This window comes from Dama dama, chromosome 22 (genome assembly GCF_033118175.1).
Source record: "Dama dama isolate Ldn47 chromosome 22, ASM3311817v1, whole genome shotgun sequence".
NCBI lineage: Eukaryota > Metazoa > Chordata > Mammalia > Artiodactyla > Cervidae > Dama > Dama dama.
The window spans coordinates 35,963,411-35,979,583 of record NC_083702.1 but is presented as its reverse complement, the minus strand read 5'-3'; the positions used below and the strand labels follow the sequence as shown (position 1 = coordinate 35,979,583).

At 36.7% G+C, this 16,173-nt stretch overlaps 1 protein-coding gene across 2 annotated transcripts in view; it reads left to right on the top strand.

Moving 5' to 3' along the window:
• The window catches only part of ITPR2 (inositol 1,4,5-trisphosphate receptor type 2), a 556,807-nt gene that overhangs the window by 171,934 nt on the left and 368,700 nt on the right, over positions 1–16,173 (top strand). For both annotated transcript variants that reach the window (XM_061125163.1, XM_061125162.1), the window contains 8 exons: positions 2,648–2,789; positions 5,128–5,289; positions 9,476–9,648; positions 10,542–10,661; positions 10,779–10,964; positions 12,049–12,300; positions 13,014–13,158; positions 14,963–15,113. In XM_061125163.1, the coding sequence (XP_060981146.1) occupies positions 2,648–2,789; positions 5,128–5,289; positions 9,476–9,648; positions 10,542–10,661; positions 10,779–10,964; positions 12,049–12,300; positions 13,014–13,158; positions 14,963–15,113 (1,331 nt within the window). The remainder of the gene's footprint in view (positions 1–2,647; positions 2,790–5,127; positions 5,290–9,475; positions 9,649–10,541; positions 10,662–10,778; positions 10,965–12,048; positions 12,301–13,013; positions 13,159–14,962; positions 15,114–16,173) is intronic.

Below are 16,173 nucleotides of genomic sequence, written 5' to 3'. Positions count from 1 at the left end.
GCCTGGTAGGCTACAGTCCATGGAGTCACAAAGAGTCGGACATAACTGAGCGACTTCACTTTCACTTTCACCCATCTCCCAGTATAGAATTGTAATTTGGTCTAAACTGAAAAAAATCATTTTTATTTGCCACAGATGGGATGCTTGAGGTGAAAAGACAAAAATAAGGTTTCAACAGTTTTGGAGGTCAAAAGAGAAGACTCATTTTCTTGGCTATCATTGCCTCATCATTAGGGGAGGTGGGCTCTGCAAATAAGGTTAATATATAGTCATTCTCAGTCAAGACTGTTAATTTTCTTCATCGTCATTCCATTAGCTATCACCAGGTTTTAATTTATTTTTAATTGGAAGATAATTGCTTTACAATCTTGTGTTGGTCTCTGCTGTAAACATTGAGAATCAGTCATAATTATATATATAGCCCCTTCCTTGTGACCCTCCCTCCCATCCCCCCAACCTACCCCTCTAGGTCATCACAGAGCACCCAGCGGGGCTCCCTGTGTTATATAGCAACTTCCCACTAGACCTGTTTTACATATGGTAGTGTAAATATGTCAAAGCTGCTTTCTCAATTTGTCCTACCCTCTCCTTCCCCTGCTGTGTCCACAAGATCATTCTCTACATCTACATCTCCACCATCATTAATTTGTAAGCCATCTGGAAGAGTTTGAAGCAGAGGCATTTGTAGTTTCCCCCAGAGTTGTGCTTTCTTATATAACTAAACACCTGAATACAATATCCTGTAAACAGCAAGAGAAAAAAAATACCAATACTTCTAAAAAGAAAATGCAGATGTATTTATGCTTGGACTGGACTTATAGATTGAGCCCTTGCGGCTCAACTCAATTTTAGTTTGCTGAAGAAGTCTGAGCTCAAAATAAATATTTTTTATTTCTCTTAAGGACAACAGAATAATTTAGAAGATGTTGAATCACAATTTTGAAAGAAATTCACACCATATTTTCATGTGTAGAAATCATGTTTTACATTTCTGTGTTGCTCCTAGAAGTTATGTCAGTGAATCCTATTCCTAAAACATGTTGTTGAAAAGAAACAGATTGGATTAAAATTTAAAATAGGCACACAAGAAAACATAATATCTCTGGAATTTGGAGTAAGTTTATGAACCTTGGAGGTGTGCTGAATTTGGATGTGGTGGCTAAATTCTGGATTATAGGTGTATCCACTGGCTCCACTCTCTTGCAGGAGTTGAATCTGGAGATAAGATCAAGGTGCTTCATAACTGAATACATTCCACACTTTTCTAGAGTCACTGAATCTCTTAAATTGTAGTTTTTTTGTTGATGTGATCTTGATTGATCATACTAATAACAGTGAATAATTATGCTGATGTATATGGATAAAGCTTATTTATTGAAATATAGTTGATTTACAATGTTGTGTTAGATTCTACTGTAAAGTGATTCACTTATATATAAATATACATATTCTTTTTCATTATGGTTTATTATAGAATGTTGAATATAGTTCCCTGTGCTATAAAGTAGGACCTTGTTTATCTGTTTTATATGGTAGTTTGTATCTGCTAATCTCAAACTCCTAATTTATTCCTCCCCCACCCTGTGCTTGCTTTTGTAACCATGCTTGTTTTCCATGTCTGTGTTTCTGTTAAATGTTAAAACATTGTAAATAAATTCATTTATGTCATGTTTTAGATTCCACATACAAGTGATATCATATGGTATTTGTCTTTTTTTGTCTGACTTGAACTTCACTTAGTATGATAATCTCTAGGTCCATCCATGTTGCTCAAATGATACTGTTTCATTCCTTTCTGTCTGAGTAGCATTCCATCATGCATATATATGACATCTTCTTGGATAAAGTTTGCTTAAATATTTGTTGGATAATTTTTGTAGTATTAAAAAATTCATATATGATGCACTTCCCTGGTGGTATAGTGCCTGTATGAATTTCACAAAAACAGTCACACAGAAAATGATAAAATGCAGGAAGGAGAAAGAAGAGAGCTAAGGGAGGGAAGGCACTCCAGACACTTTAGGGGCCAGATGCCACTAATGTTCAAGTAATAGTTTAAAAAAAATAGCCAAAATGTAGAATTAAAGGTAAACATTAGTGTATGATTTTAGGGTGTTATGATTTTTATAGATCAGTTAATACTTTCAGAACAATTTAGAGATATGATGGCTTGCTCTTGTCTCTCTTTGCAGGTCATTTAAGTTTTTCCTATTCTGTACAGGGAGAAATTATAATGTGGTAAAGATTAGAAAATGTAGTTGAGTTGATAATAAAAAAGAACAAATTTGAGTTTAAGAATTTAGTTTAGCTGTTCTCTCATAAAGCCAAAATACCCTTCTTTGTGAGTCAGTCATGAAAAAGTATCTGCTGATGGGTGTTATCCTCTCAACACCTCTGGTTTTGGGACTCATGGCGTTTTATTTCATAATTGTCTTTGCAAATACTTGATTAGAGTTGGAGGTGGGAGTAGGGGTTGGTGGAACTGAAGAAGGGATGCTTTTTGCAAAGATTTAAGTATTTACTGTATTAGTTATTTCATTAAATTATTTTATTATAAAATACTTTTACTTTTTAATGTTTTAGTGTTTATTTAAAAATGTTTCCAAGATTAAGCACACCATAATATTTCCTTTTCTCTTTATGATAGGTTTGTAACCAAGTTATTGGAAGACCTCATCTTCTTTGTTGCTGACGTGCCTAACAATGGACAAGACGTTCTAGACGTGCTTATCACCAAGCCAAACCGAGAACGTCAGAAGTTAATGAGGGAACAAAACATATTGGCACAGGTGATTTTGCATATTTTATCTTTTGAATTATGGTATCAGGAAAGTTCTTGTATTAGTTTCCTATTGATGTATAACAAATTACTCCAAAACTTAGTGTCTGAAGCCAGCAGATACTTAGGTTTTCTGTGGATTAGGAATCTAGGGGTGGTTTAGGTGGGCAGTTCTTGCTCACGGTGTTTCACAGGCTGCAGTCAAGGTCTTGGCTGCATTGTGGTCATCTCGAGGCTCAAACGGGAGGATTTATTACCCAGCTCACTCGCCTGGGCCTCGCCACAGGACTGCCTCAAGACTAGGCAGGTTGTGTTCCTTAGAAGTGAGGGATCCAAGACAGAAGAGAGGGCCTCCAGGTGGAGGCCATAGTCTTTTTGTAACCTAATCTTAGAAATTGTAAATCTCGTCATTTTTACCTTGTTCTCTTAGTTAGAAGTGAGCCAATAATTCCAGCTCACAGCCAAGAAGACAGGATTCCATAAGAGTGTAATTCCAGGAGGCAGGGCTCACTGGGGGCCATCCTGAAGACGGCCTGCCACAGACCTCTGAAAAACCTCCATGGTCAAACTGTCTCCAGAAAACATGCTGTAATACTGTTCTAAGTAGAATTTCCAGGGGAGCTTGGAAGCTGCCATCTCCATCTGCTTCCTACTTTTTTCCCATTTTCCCCTCAAAAAGTAGGGCAGGCTATTCATTAGTCACAAGTGCTCTTTACAGTATTCTAGTTTTTTCCCTGAAAGTCTAGAAATGTTCCTATGCTATGTCTTCCTGAAGTTGTTCATCACGTGCCAGCAAGTTAATTTACTCCCTAATACTATGCACATTTGGACATGCCTACCTTCGTGCATTCTTTTTATTCTGTTAATTGCTATATAAGTAATGGGCTTCTGCCTTAATTGTGAACCATAGGAAGATACTTAAAAAATAAAATTTATGTCATTAATATATATGCTCTTGTAGAGTTGGGAAGGGAAAACAGTAGACATTATAAATTAATATTCAGTAGCTGATTGTCAGAATTTTTAAAATCAACATTTTTCTAAAATAAAATAAAGGTTGCAAATCTAATGAGACAAAGTCTTTTCTAACATTAGCATTTCTTTTGTATAAAACATTTGATTTCAAGGACTTTTAGGACCTTGAATGATTTATTAATATTATTTCAACCAATATATGTCAAACGTTTTACTTCAGTATTATAAATAGAAAATTCACAGTTTAGTGAATATAGAATTATTGAAGAAACTTTAATTCATATTTTATTTCATGGACTACAGAGGATAATTCTGCTTTCTTGTATGACTCCTCATGTCTTTGCCTAGGTGCTGTTGTATAAATAATTTACTCATCCTGCCAGTTCATCTCCAGGTGATCTTACCTGCTATCTTGTTGCCTAAAAGAGTCATGCTTTTTAAATATTTCCCAACTGCTAATTTTCTTGCAAGAAGAATCTGAGTTACTGGGTATCACCAGCTGCCCATATGGCTCCTTGTTTGTTTTGAATGCTGATACATTCATTGATTTGATCACATCGTTATGTATACAAATAATCAGTTAATTCTTTTACCAAGAGGTTTAAAAGCAATATTTGGAGGTAGTTTTTGATGTGAGTTTTAGATGAAAAATAAATATTTTCCTTATAGTGTTTTGATTTTAGAAAGTTATAGAGAATAATAGAAGTAGTTGTAAAGCCCATTGAAGTCAAACTATATTTTAGTTCATCTGAATATGTTCATGTAACTTGGTAAAACTTAAAATCTTTAAATTTTTCATTTTATTTTTTAACCAAATATTTATTTATTTGTGGTAAGTCCTTATTGGTTACTTTAAATATAGCAGTATGTACATGTCAGTCCCAAACTCCCAATTTAGCCCTCCCTCCCACCTTCTACCTGGTAACCATGGTTCATTTTCTAGTTTGTGAGTCTGTTTCTGTTTTGAAAATAAATTCACTTGTATGATTTTTTTTTTTAGGTTCTGCATATAAGTGATATCATATGATTTTTTTCTTTTTCTGTCTGACTTATTTGGGAACTTGAACACTTCCTGGGTATTTTTTTTATTTTAATAAAATAGAATTTCTAAACAAAATGAAGCATTTTATTTAAATATTGTTTTGTCACTTAATTTAGGGAATACTTTTAGCAGTATTTTTCTGTCCCTTAATATGTTGGTCTTGTATCCCCCCCAAAATCTTTCTTTTATTTTTTTACTTTACACTAATTCTACTCAAATATTACAAAAGCCTTTTTGAGTCAACTTTTTTTGTTATAAAAAAATTTAAGAATTCTAAACATGCACCTCCATTCATCAGAATAAGTCATAGTTGTTGTTGTTTTTTTAATAGGTATTTGGGATTCTTAAAGCACCCTTTAAGGAGAAAGCAGGAGAAGGCTCAATGTTGAGACTTGAAGATCTGGGGGACCAAAGATATGCTCCCTATAAGTACATGCTGAGGCTGTGCTACCGAGTGCTGAGACATTCGCAACAGGACTACCGGAAAAATCAGGTTTAAAGATGACCTTCCTTTTTATCTTTTTAACATTTAAAGTATGGGCAAAGTTGTTTGGTTACAATTCCAAGACATAGAAATTAGAAATGGGAAATTCTGCTTTGCAGTGAAATGTTTGTCTCCTGGTCATTTATGTGTGTTCCAAAGCGTTTCTTTTATAATTGAAATATTTTATAACACACAAAAATGACCTGTAAATGTGTTTGAAATGACATATGTATTTATTATTCCTTGTAAAATTAGAATTGTTGAGGGAGGATGGCTGAGTCCTCGTGTGTGCACAGTATTAGCTCCTGCTAGGCAGGAGGCATGCTGGATTTATTATGTAAAGAGGAATGAGACATTTCTTGGCATTTCTAGAAACATGTGACATACCCCATCATCTGTAGGCTAAAGAGTTCATTGTCTGGTGGAAAAAATATGATGTGCATCTGAAATGTAAGGCAGAGTCATGGAGCGGGTAGGGGAGATAAGACAGTATTGTGGGAATTCAGAGAGAGAGGAGCTCAGCTAAGGTAACCCAGGAAGGGTGCTTGGAGAAGGAAGCATTTGAATATGATAGGAATCATTTAAAAAAAAAGAATCATTTTCAGAAATTGTATGGGAGCTGGCATTTTAGTGAACAGAGATTTCTGAAAAGAGAATAATAGATGCTAGAAGGGCAGTTTTATCACAAGATACACGTAACCATGGAGGGCAGGGAACCCACGTGTATCCAGAGATATAGCTTAAAGTTGCCAACTCATGTAGAACTTCGTCTCATTTTTGTCTTAAAATATAATATAATATTCAGTGGGCTCAGTAATATACATCTGCTTAATACAAAATTGTTTTCAATTAATTATCATTTGGTAAATTAGTGTCCCATGTTTTTCTTAGACAGTTGGAGAGATGAGTACATAGTCAGGAAACTTCGGTGATGAGTTTAGTCCATATGGAAGGATGGTGTGGGAATGGGCTGGAAAGGCATGTGGGCTGAGCTTTGGAGGGCTGAGGATGTCTCACCTGGAGGCTGGATGTTATTTGGGAATCAGTTCAGTTCAGTTCAGTCGCTCACTCATGTCTGACCCTTTGCGACCCCATGGACTGAAGCACACCAGGCTTCCCTGTCCATCACCAACTACCGGAGTTTACTCAAACTCATGTTCATTGAGTCGGTGATGTCATCCAACCTACTCATCCTCTGTCGTCCCCTTCTCCTCCCGCCTTCAATCTTTCCCAGCATCAGGGTCTTTTCAAATGAGTCAGTTTTTCACATCAGGTGGCCAAAGGATTGGAGTTTCAGCTTCAACATCAGTCCTTCCAATGAATATTCAGGACTGATTTCCTTTAGGATGGCCTGGTTGGATCTCCTTGCTGTCCAAGGGACTCGCAAGAATCTTCTCCAACACCACAGTTCAAAAGCATCAATTCTTTGGTGCTCAGCTTTCTTTATAGTCCAACTCTCACATCCATACATGACTACTGGAAAAACCATAACCTTGATGAGATGGACCTTTGTTGGCAAAGTAATCTCTGCTTTTTAATATGCTGTCTAGGTTGGTCATAACTTTTCTTCCAAGGAGTAAACATCTTTTATTTTTTTTTTTTCCATTCATTTTTATTCATTGATTTCATGGCTGCAGTCACCATCTGCACTGATTTTGGAGCCCAAAAAAATAAAGTCAGCCACTGTTTCCACTGCTTCCCATCTATTTGCCATGAAGTGATGAGACAAGATGCCATGATCTTACTTTTCTGAATGTTGAGCTTTAAGCCAATTTTTTCACTCTCCTCCTTCACTTTCATCAAGAGGTTCTTTAGTTTTTTTTTTTTTTTGCTTTCTGCCATAAGGGTGGTATCATCTGCATATCTGAGGTTATTGATATTTCTCCCGGCAATCTTGATTCCAGCTTGTGCTTCTTCCAGCCCAGCATTTCTCATGATGTACTCTGCATATAAGTTAAATAAGCAGGGTGACAATATACAGCCTTGATGTACTCCTTTATCAATTTGAAACCAGTCTGTTGTTCCATGTCCAGTTCTAACTGTGCTTCTTGACCTGCATACAGATTTCTCAGGGAGTAAGTCAGGTGGTCTGGTATTCCCATCTCTTTCAGAATTTTCCAGTTTTTTGTGATCCACACAGTCAAAGACTTTGGCATAGTCAATAAAGCAAAAGTAGATTTTTTTTCGGAACTCTCTTGTTTTTTCTGTGATCCAGCAGATGTTGGCAATTTGATCTCTGGTTCCTCTGCCCTTTCTAAATCCAGCTTGAACATCTGGAAGTTCACAGTTCACATACTGTTGAAGCCTGGCTTGGAGAATTTTGAGAATTACTTTGCCAGTGTGTGAGATGAGTGCAATTGTGTGGTAGTTTGAGCATTCTTTGGCATTGCCTTTGTTTGGGACTGGAATGAAAACTAACCTTTTCCAGTCCTATGGCCACTGCTGAGTTTTCCAAATTTGCTGACATATTGAGTGCAGCACTTTCACAGCATCATCTTTTAGGATTTGAAATGGCTCAATTGGAATTCCATCACCTCCACTAGCTTTGTTCGTAGTGATGTTTCTCCTAAGGCCCACTTGGCTTCACATTCCAGGATGTCTGGCTCTAGGTGAGTGATCACACCATTGTGGTTATCTTCATCATGAAGATCTTTTTTGTACAGTTCTTCTGTGTATTCTTGCCACCTCTTCTTAATATCTTCTGCTTCTGTTAGGTCCATACCATTTCTGTCCTTTATTGTGCCCCTCTTTGTATGAAATGTTCCCTTGGTATCAGTAAGTTTTACTTAAGGCAAGAACACATTCTAGTCAGTAAATTTTCCCAGCATAGAAAACATCCCCAAGGAGAATCCCCAAGAAATTGAAGTGAAAACTTTGGACTGTGGAGAAGGTTAAGCTTGCCAGTTCTGAGATGTAGCTTGGAATAGAGAGGCAGGCTGGTGGGAAGGAGAAGAAGCATATGGAATCATTCATGGGGGGATCTCCCCAATGGCTTTCTCTTACTCTAAGAATGGACCTTTCTGTTTTGACATGGCTCTCTAGGACCTCACCTCCCACGTCAGCTCTTGTTTTTTCCTCACTGATGACTTTCCTGCTGCAACGGGCACCCTGTGTTTACAGAACTCAGAAGACTCCGTTCCACCACCACGGAACCTTCCACTTACTACTCCCATTGCTTCGATGACTTCTCTCCCCATGATTGCCTCTTTTTTTTTTTTTTTAATCATTTCTATCATTTCTATCCCAGGTCAAAGGTCACCTCTTCAGCACCTACTCCATCTAAATTTGTCAGCTTTTCCCATCCTTCTGCTTGTTTCATTTCACTTATCAATACCTAAAATGATCCTATTTGTTAGCTTAATGACTGCCCTTTATCACTAGGACATGAGCTCCATGGGAGCTTGTCTGTCTTGTTTCTTGCCATACTCCTAGCTCTCGATTCTTCAACATGTGTTTGTTAGTAACAAATATATCCTCTTACATAACCATACTATAGAGCTGGAATGGCCTTCCAGAAAAATCTATTGGATGAATTGGTCTGAGCAATAAAATGATTAATCATATTACCTTACTGGACTTTTTTCCCGTTTACCTTTTTATCTGTGATTTTTTTCACTGATTTTTTTTTTAAGATGAAAAGTGCTATGTAATTTTATCATTATTTTAAAGAGAAGATTTAATAGATCGTTGTAGTATGTGTAAAAAAAAGAAATCCCCTAGGTTCACCTGGGATCTTCATATAACAATACAGAGTTCATGCTTCATGAACAAAATGTCAGAGGGTCATTTTCATTTCTGTAATTATGCCAAAATCCTGGGTTATGACTTTTAGTGAGTGTTTGAAGAAGGGCATCTGTTATACTGGTGAGATACTTAGTTATCATGTCATAAAAAATTGTGATTTTAACTAGGTTTATTTTTGTTTTTCTAATTTGTAAGTGTAAGCACCATATTAAAAATTATTTCTAGACATGTAATTTTCTGTTATAATTAAAATGAGGTCTATATTAATATATTTGCAATTCCTTCCTCAAAAGTCCTATTTATTGAAGAATTACTTATTTGCTTTTCTTTTGACAGTAATTTTTAGTGTGTTTTCTCGTATGAATAAATTAATCGCTGTTGCTGACCCTAATAGAACCTGTTATTTCTAAGCTGTTTGGTAGCGCATTCTGACAGTTCTTCTTCTTTGCAGGAATACATTGCTAAGAATTTCTGTGTCATGCAGTCCCAGATTGGCTATGATATTTTGGCAGAAGATACCATCACAGCTTTGTTGCACAACAACAGAAAGCTACTAGAGAAACACATTACAGCAAAAGAAATAGAAACATTTGTTAGTTTACTCAGGAGAAATCGAGAGCCAAGGTTTGAAGTAGTTCATGCGTTGTTTTCTTGTGGGGTTTATGGCTTATTGCTTTATTTTCAGAACTTTTGTAAAGTTGGAATTCTTTCATGGACAAAACAGTGTTGGACTTATTGCTATGATAATTATGAATCATCATGAGTTATTATCTCATAGGAGATCAAAACCCTTTATAGATAATGTATTTAAATGTGGTTGATTTTCACTCTGATAACTTGTGTTTTTATAGTTCTCCATAGTTTTTCAAAATATGTTCATATACATGTTAATACATTGTTTCATTTAAATCCTTGCACATTCTCCTGAAGTACACTGGTCATAAAATATTATCCACATATTAGAGATGAGAAAATAGAAGCCTACAAACCAACTGAAAAGAGAAGTTAGGGTTTCTGACTCCACGGCAAGTTGCCTTTCTCTTATTCCATGCTGCCTTATCTGGGAGAAGTGATTGCAGAGAAGTCAAGCAGATTGACAAAGTCTTCGTAATTAGCATGGCAAATAAGTGTTAGAAGGTAGAATTAGGCCTCTGACTAGACCAGGCCAAATTCACATTGTATGCTGTCTGTCTGTTTTACTGAGTACAATGTTAGCTTTGATCTGGCTTTGTTTTGATACTGTAAATATAACAAGTCACAGTGCTGTGGGATGAATATCACCAAATAAGTAGAAGCAAGCTTATATCATTTTTGGAAACAAGATTTGTACTGAATACAAATAATTGGATGTTTAATTTGTCTCTAATGATGTAGTAGATAAGCAACACATTAGAAAACTGTTGCATGGAAATAATATTAAAAATATATCTAGACAGTTTCATTATATCCTAAAGTATATTTTGGGACATGATTTTATAAGATGCTTTTTGCTAATTCAGTTTTTTTTCTCTTGTCAGGTTTTTGGATTATTTATCAGATCTGTGTGTGTCTAATACCACCGCGATACCCGTAACTCAAGAACTCATCTGCAAATTTATGTTGAGCCCAGGCAATGCAGACATTCTCATTCAAACCAAGTAAGCCCAAATGATGGAGGCATCCTTTTATGTTCATTATTTGTAAGCAGGACAGTTCCTTGTCTTGTTTCTGAATGAACTTTTTCATATATTTTTGTGTGTGTTATTTATTTCAAGACTGGTCTCAATGCAAGGAGACAACCCCATGGAGAGTGCCATCCTTTCAGATGACATTGATGAGGAAGAAGTTTGGCTCTACTGGATTGACAGCAACAAGGAGCCTCATGGCAAAGCTATCAGGCACCTTGCCCAGGAGGCAAAGGAGGGCACCAAGGCTGATTTGGAAGTCCTTACCTATTACAGGTTAAGTATCACAGAGAACCATAATTCTCAGTCTCATACTGAGAGATGATTCTTAGAAATCTGTATATCTGTGAAGTCAGATGTCTGTGAAGAAGTTTAAGAAGTTATATCAGAACTAGGGTAGCTGAAATACTTAGTATTATTTAAAATATTCACAATAAGTGTAAACATCTGTGTTTTCCACATATATCACTTGCTATTTTCTCATTTTCTGCTAGTTTGGAACTGTTGTGCAGCAAAGGAGTTTTTCCTCTTGTTGACTGGTGTAGGTGCAGATAATCGAGTTGAGAGGGAGATAGAACTGGGGCCAGGGAAGCTGATTTGGTTGTAGAGGTGGCCTCAGAGAAGGTTACCAGTAGTTATGTATATATTGCTCATGGTCATGTAGAGACCCGGGACTCTGGACAAACTGGTGTCTATAGTTGTGAAAGTTCAGTGGTGGCATATAGTAGTTGAAGTTTCAGTGGTGGTTGATGTAGTCAGTATAGTGAGAGCAAGAACCGAGTTGGTGTGTTTTGAGTCTAAGGCATGGAAACCCAAAGCAGAAACCAAGACTGGGCCCAGATCACAAAAATCTGAGAAAGACAGAGAATTCCTTGTGTTCCCTGGTTTCTACAGCTGCAAAATCAAAGGCTACTTTCTGTATCTTGCAGGCTGATGAATCAAAGTGTACTGATGCCATTTGGATTGGTCACTTGAGTCATCATTGAGCAGTTGGGAACTGAGTAGGTCTACACTTGGAATGTAGACGTAAGAGCCTGGAACAAGGCAGAGAGAGATGGCATCACGAGAGCTGTTATCCATAGCCTTTGGGCTTAGTGTGTTTGTAATCCTAGGAAACCAAGAACCTAGAGCCTGATGGCAGTCTCCACCAGAAACTTGTTGCTGGAACAAGTGAGAGAAATTGCAACTGAATGGGCATAGCAGTGACCTCATCTACGTGCCATTCAATCACTTAACCCACTATAACAATGTCCAGTCTCACATACACTTGGAAATACTAGAAACATAAAAGTAGATGCAGATTGATACTTAGACTTTATCTGGATAAGATAAATAATGTAATACATTTACTATCTTTAAGGTACCAGCTAAATCTCTTTGCAAGGATGTGCTTGGATCGCCAGTATCTGGCCATAAACCAGATTTCTACACAACTGTCTGTTGATTTGATCCTGCGATGTATGTCAGATGAGAGCCTGCCTTTTGACCTCCGAGCATCTTTTTGTCGCCTCATGCTCCACATGCATGTTGACCGGGATCCCCAGGAGTCCGTGGTCCCTGTTCGCTATGCCAGGCTCTGGACAGAAATCCCCACGAAAATCACAATTCATGAGTATGTTTGGGAACATTTCTTGATGACTTTAAATTCAGCTGAGGAACTCAAAATCAAATGTCTTCAATTTCTTAAAAAATTTATTTTATTGAAGTAGGATGGTTGATTTACAATGTTGTATTAATTTTTACTATACAGAAAAGTGATTCAGTTATACATGTATATATACATTATTTTTCATATTCTTTTCCATATGGTTTGTCGTGGGATATTGGATATAGTCTGTACTATATAGTAGGATCTAGTTTTTTATCCATTCTACATATAATAGTTTGCATTTGTTAATCCTAAACTCCCAATCCATCCCTCCTCCAAATGTCTTCAGTTTTGAAATGGAATATAAGGAAAGGCATTTCTGTGTTCAAATTTGGCTTCTTTAACCTTCCAAATGCAAATGAGATATTCTTTTTGGAAAGTAAAATGACAACTTTTGATAATATAAATCTTATTCTGGAAACCAGTAATCAGGAAACGTATTAATAATAGGAGCAAAAGTTTGTTAAGTCTTTAATATTATGGTAGACTTTGATTTAAGTGCTTTACATGTAGTAACTCACTTCAAAACAGGCCCATTTTACAGATGAGGACACAGCATCTAGAAAGGTTGATTAATTTACCCAAACTTAGAAGTCAGGAGGTTAAAGTATATATATTTTCCAATTTAAATGACTACAACCAATTTAACTTCCTTTAAATTCTTTCTGTGTTCCCAGATATGATTCTATAACAGACTCTTCCAGAAATGATATGAAGAGGAAATTTGCACTGACAATGGAATTTGTTGAAGAATACTTGAAAGAAGTTGTAAATCAGCCTTTTCCTTTTGGAGATAAAGAAAAAAACAAACTGACATTTGAGGTAATTTTTTTTGAAACAATTAATCTGTGAAGTTATTCACTTTACCCTGTCTAAAATTAGGTACATTGAACATCAAAGATTTTTTTCCCTCTAATATTTAGGATGTTTTGATAATTTGGTAGTTAAATTCCTGAAGGTATGATTCCCTCTGCCATTGATTAAAAGATAGATTTGATATTTTAATTATACCTGATATACAAAATATTTTATTTATAATTATCTGTTATATACTCTTTTCTTTTTCTGATTTATTTATTTGTGTAAACTTCATTGCACTTAATGGACAGAGAGTTTTGCATATTTATAATATATTTTGCATACATTAAAAAAATCTCCATTAAAGTGATGTTTTTAGCCTCATTAAACTAAATTGAAATTATACTATCACTTTGAGTAGATAGTGATAAAACTAGAGAGAAGATGCCATTACCTGATACCTGAGGTATTAGGTACCTACTACTGATGTGTAACAGATTACCCCCAAACCTTGCAGCTGAAAGCAACAAGCATGATTATCTCATGTTTCTGTGGGTCAGAAATCGGGTGGTTCTGGATCAGGGTCCCTCATGAGGTTGTAAATCAAGCTGTTGATTGGGGTTACCGTCATCTGGGGTTAGATGATCTGCTTCTAAGCTCTCTGTCTGGCTGTACTTCCTTGCTGGCTATTGCCTAGACACCTCATTCTTCTTGCCACGTGGGCCTTTCCATCGGCTGCCTCAGTGTCCTCACAGCATGGCGCCTCGCTTCCCCTGGGGTAACTATTTGAAAGAGAGAAAGGGCCCAAGATGGAAGTTGCAGTCTTCTATAACCTGAGCTTAGAAGTGCCTGGTATCGTTCTGCTGTATTTTGTTGGTGACGCCGACTAACCCTGGGGCAGTGTGGAAGGAGACCCTATGTTGGGGACTGTCTTGGAAGCTGGCTGTCATGCCTAGAATGTCCTGTAGTATCCAGAAGACCACAAAGTGGCATAAAGAACATGTATTTCTAGACAAATTTCATGGGTAATATTCAGTTGTTAAAGTAATTCATTAATGTGACTGTTTATTAAGTGATATCCTACTGACTAAATAACTTAATATTTAAGCAAGAGGTCAATCATTCTAATGTAAACCTCGTGTAACCACCCTGATACAACTAAAATCTGTCTTTTTGCTTCCCCTGCTGACATTTCACCAGATACCTCATATTCCTGTCACATGGGCCTGTGATGGGGTTGATGAACTGGTCTTATTTGGATTTAATTCTAAACTTGATTAATTCAGAGTCCAGTGGTTACTTTTGCAGGTATTAAATTCCTAGGTATTAATGAATTAGAAGAGGACTGCCTGAAGGATATATTTCCTGTTGATTAGATAGAATTCTTTTAAAGATTTTTGAAGTATAGTTGATTTACAATATTATATTAGTTTCAGGTATATAACAGAATGAGTCAATATTTTTGTAGATTATACTCCACTGAAAGTTACTACAAAATAATGGCCATATTTCCCTGTGCTGTAAAGTATATCATTTTTGCTTATGTGTTTTATACATAATGGCTTGTACCTCTCAGTTTTCTATACCTGGATTGCTCCTCCCCACTTCCCTCTGCCCACTGGTAATCACTAGTTTGTTGTCCATGTTTAGGCGGGGTTCTTTAAAATCTACCTTTCTATTAAATCAGACCAGCTGAAAAAAAAAAAAAAAAGAATCAGACACAATTAGACATGTCTGCACAAACTTAGATAATAAAAATTCAATGCTTATTTTTGTTCCTAATGTTTTTCTTTTCTTTTCTACCCTTTTTCTTCTTTTTCTAAATTAGGTGGTTCACTTGGCTCGGAATCTTATATACTTTGGATTTTACAGTTTCAGTGAGTTGTTAAGGCTAACAAGGACTCTTCTGGCTATCTTAGATATTGTCCAGGCCCCCATGTCATCATATTTTGAAAGATTAAGCAAATTTCAAGATGGAGGTAAGAACTTTGGAGAAAAATTATAATCTTTTTGGCGTTACTTCGAGGGGAGATAAAAAACAAATCTGTTGAGAGTGGTTGTGAACATGTACCTGGTAATATATATGTGCAAGTGAACCTTTATCCTGTAATAGGACTGAATGCCAAAAGGCTAGATTTGCTAACATGCTTCTCTTTTTAATGAAAAACTTTCAAAGACAACTTCATAAGATCAAGGACTCCATCATGCTATGGTCAGTTCACTAGTGAAAATATTATGTGTTAAAAAATAAACACTTGAGACTTCACTGGTGGTCCAGAGGCTAAGACTCCATGTTCCCAGTGCAAGGGGCCCAGATTTGATGCCTGGTCAGTGAACTAGATCCTGTATGCTGCAACTGAGAGTTCGCATGCCATAGCTAGAGGAACCTCATACTGCAACGAAGACCGAAGATCTCGTGAGCTGCAACTAAGAGCCGGTGCAGCCAAATTGGAAAAAAAGAAAATTAATATTTGAGATCATCCTGGTGTGTGTCACGTGCTGGCCACCCTTCATAGCAGGGCAACAGAAAAATGCAGAGAATGGGTACATGCAGGGTCACACCAAAGAGGCAGTGGGTGCAAAGCCATTACAGAAGCAATACAGTACAGTGGGCAAGAGAGCATGTGCTTTGGAGTCAAGAGTGCCTATGTTCCAATTCTGGCTTGACCACTTTTTATTAACTTAGGCAAGGTACTTCTCCTCTCTGAGTTTCTTTTCTATTTGAGATATGGTGATAAAGTCAGTTTTCATTCCAATCCCAAAGAAATACAGTGCCAAAGAATGCTCAAACTACTGCACGGTTGTACTCATCTCCCACGCTAGTAAAGTAATGCTTAAAATTCTCCAAGCCAGGCTTCAGCAGTACGTGAATGGTGAACTTCCAGATGTTCAAGCTGGTTTTAGAAAAGGCAGAGGAACCAGAGATCAAATTGCCAACACCCTCTGGATCATCGAAAAAGCAAGAGAGTTCCAGAAAAACATCTATTTCTGCTTTATTGACTATGCCAAAGCCTTTGACTGTGTGGATCACAATAAACT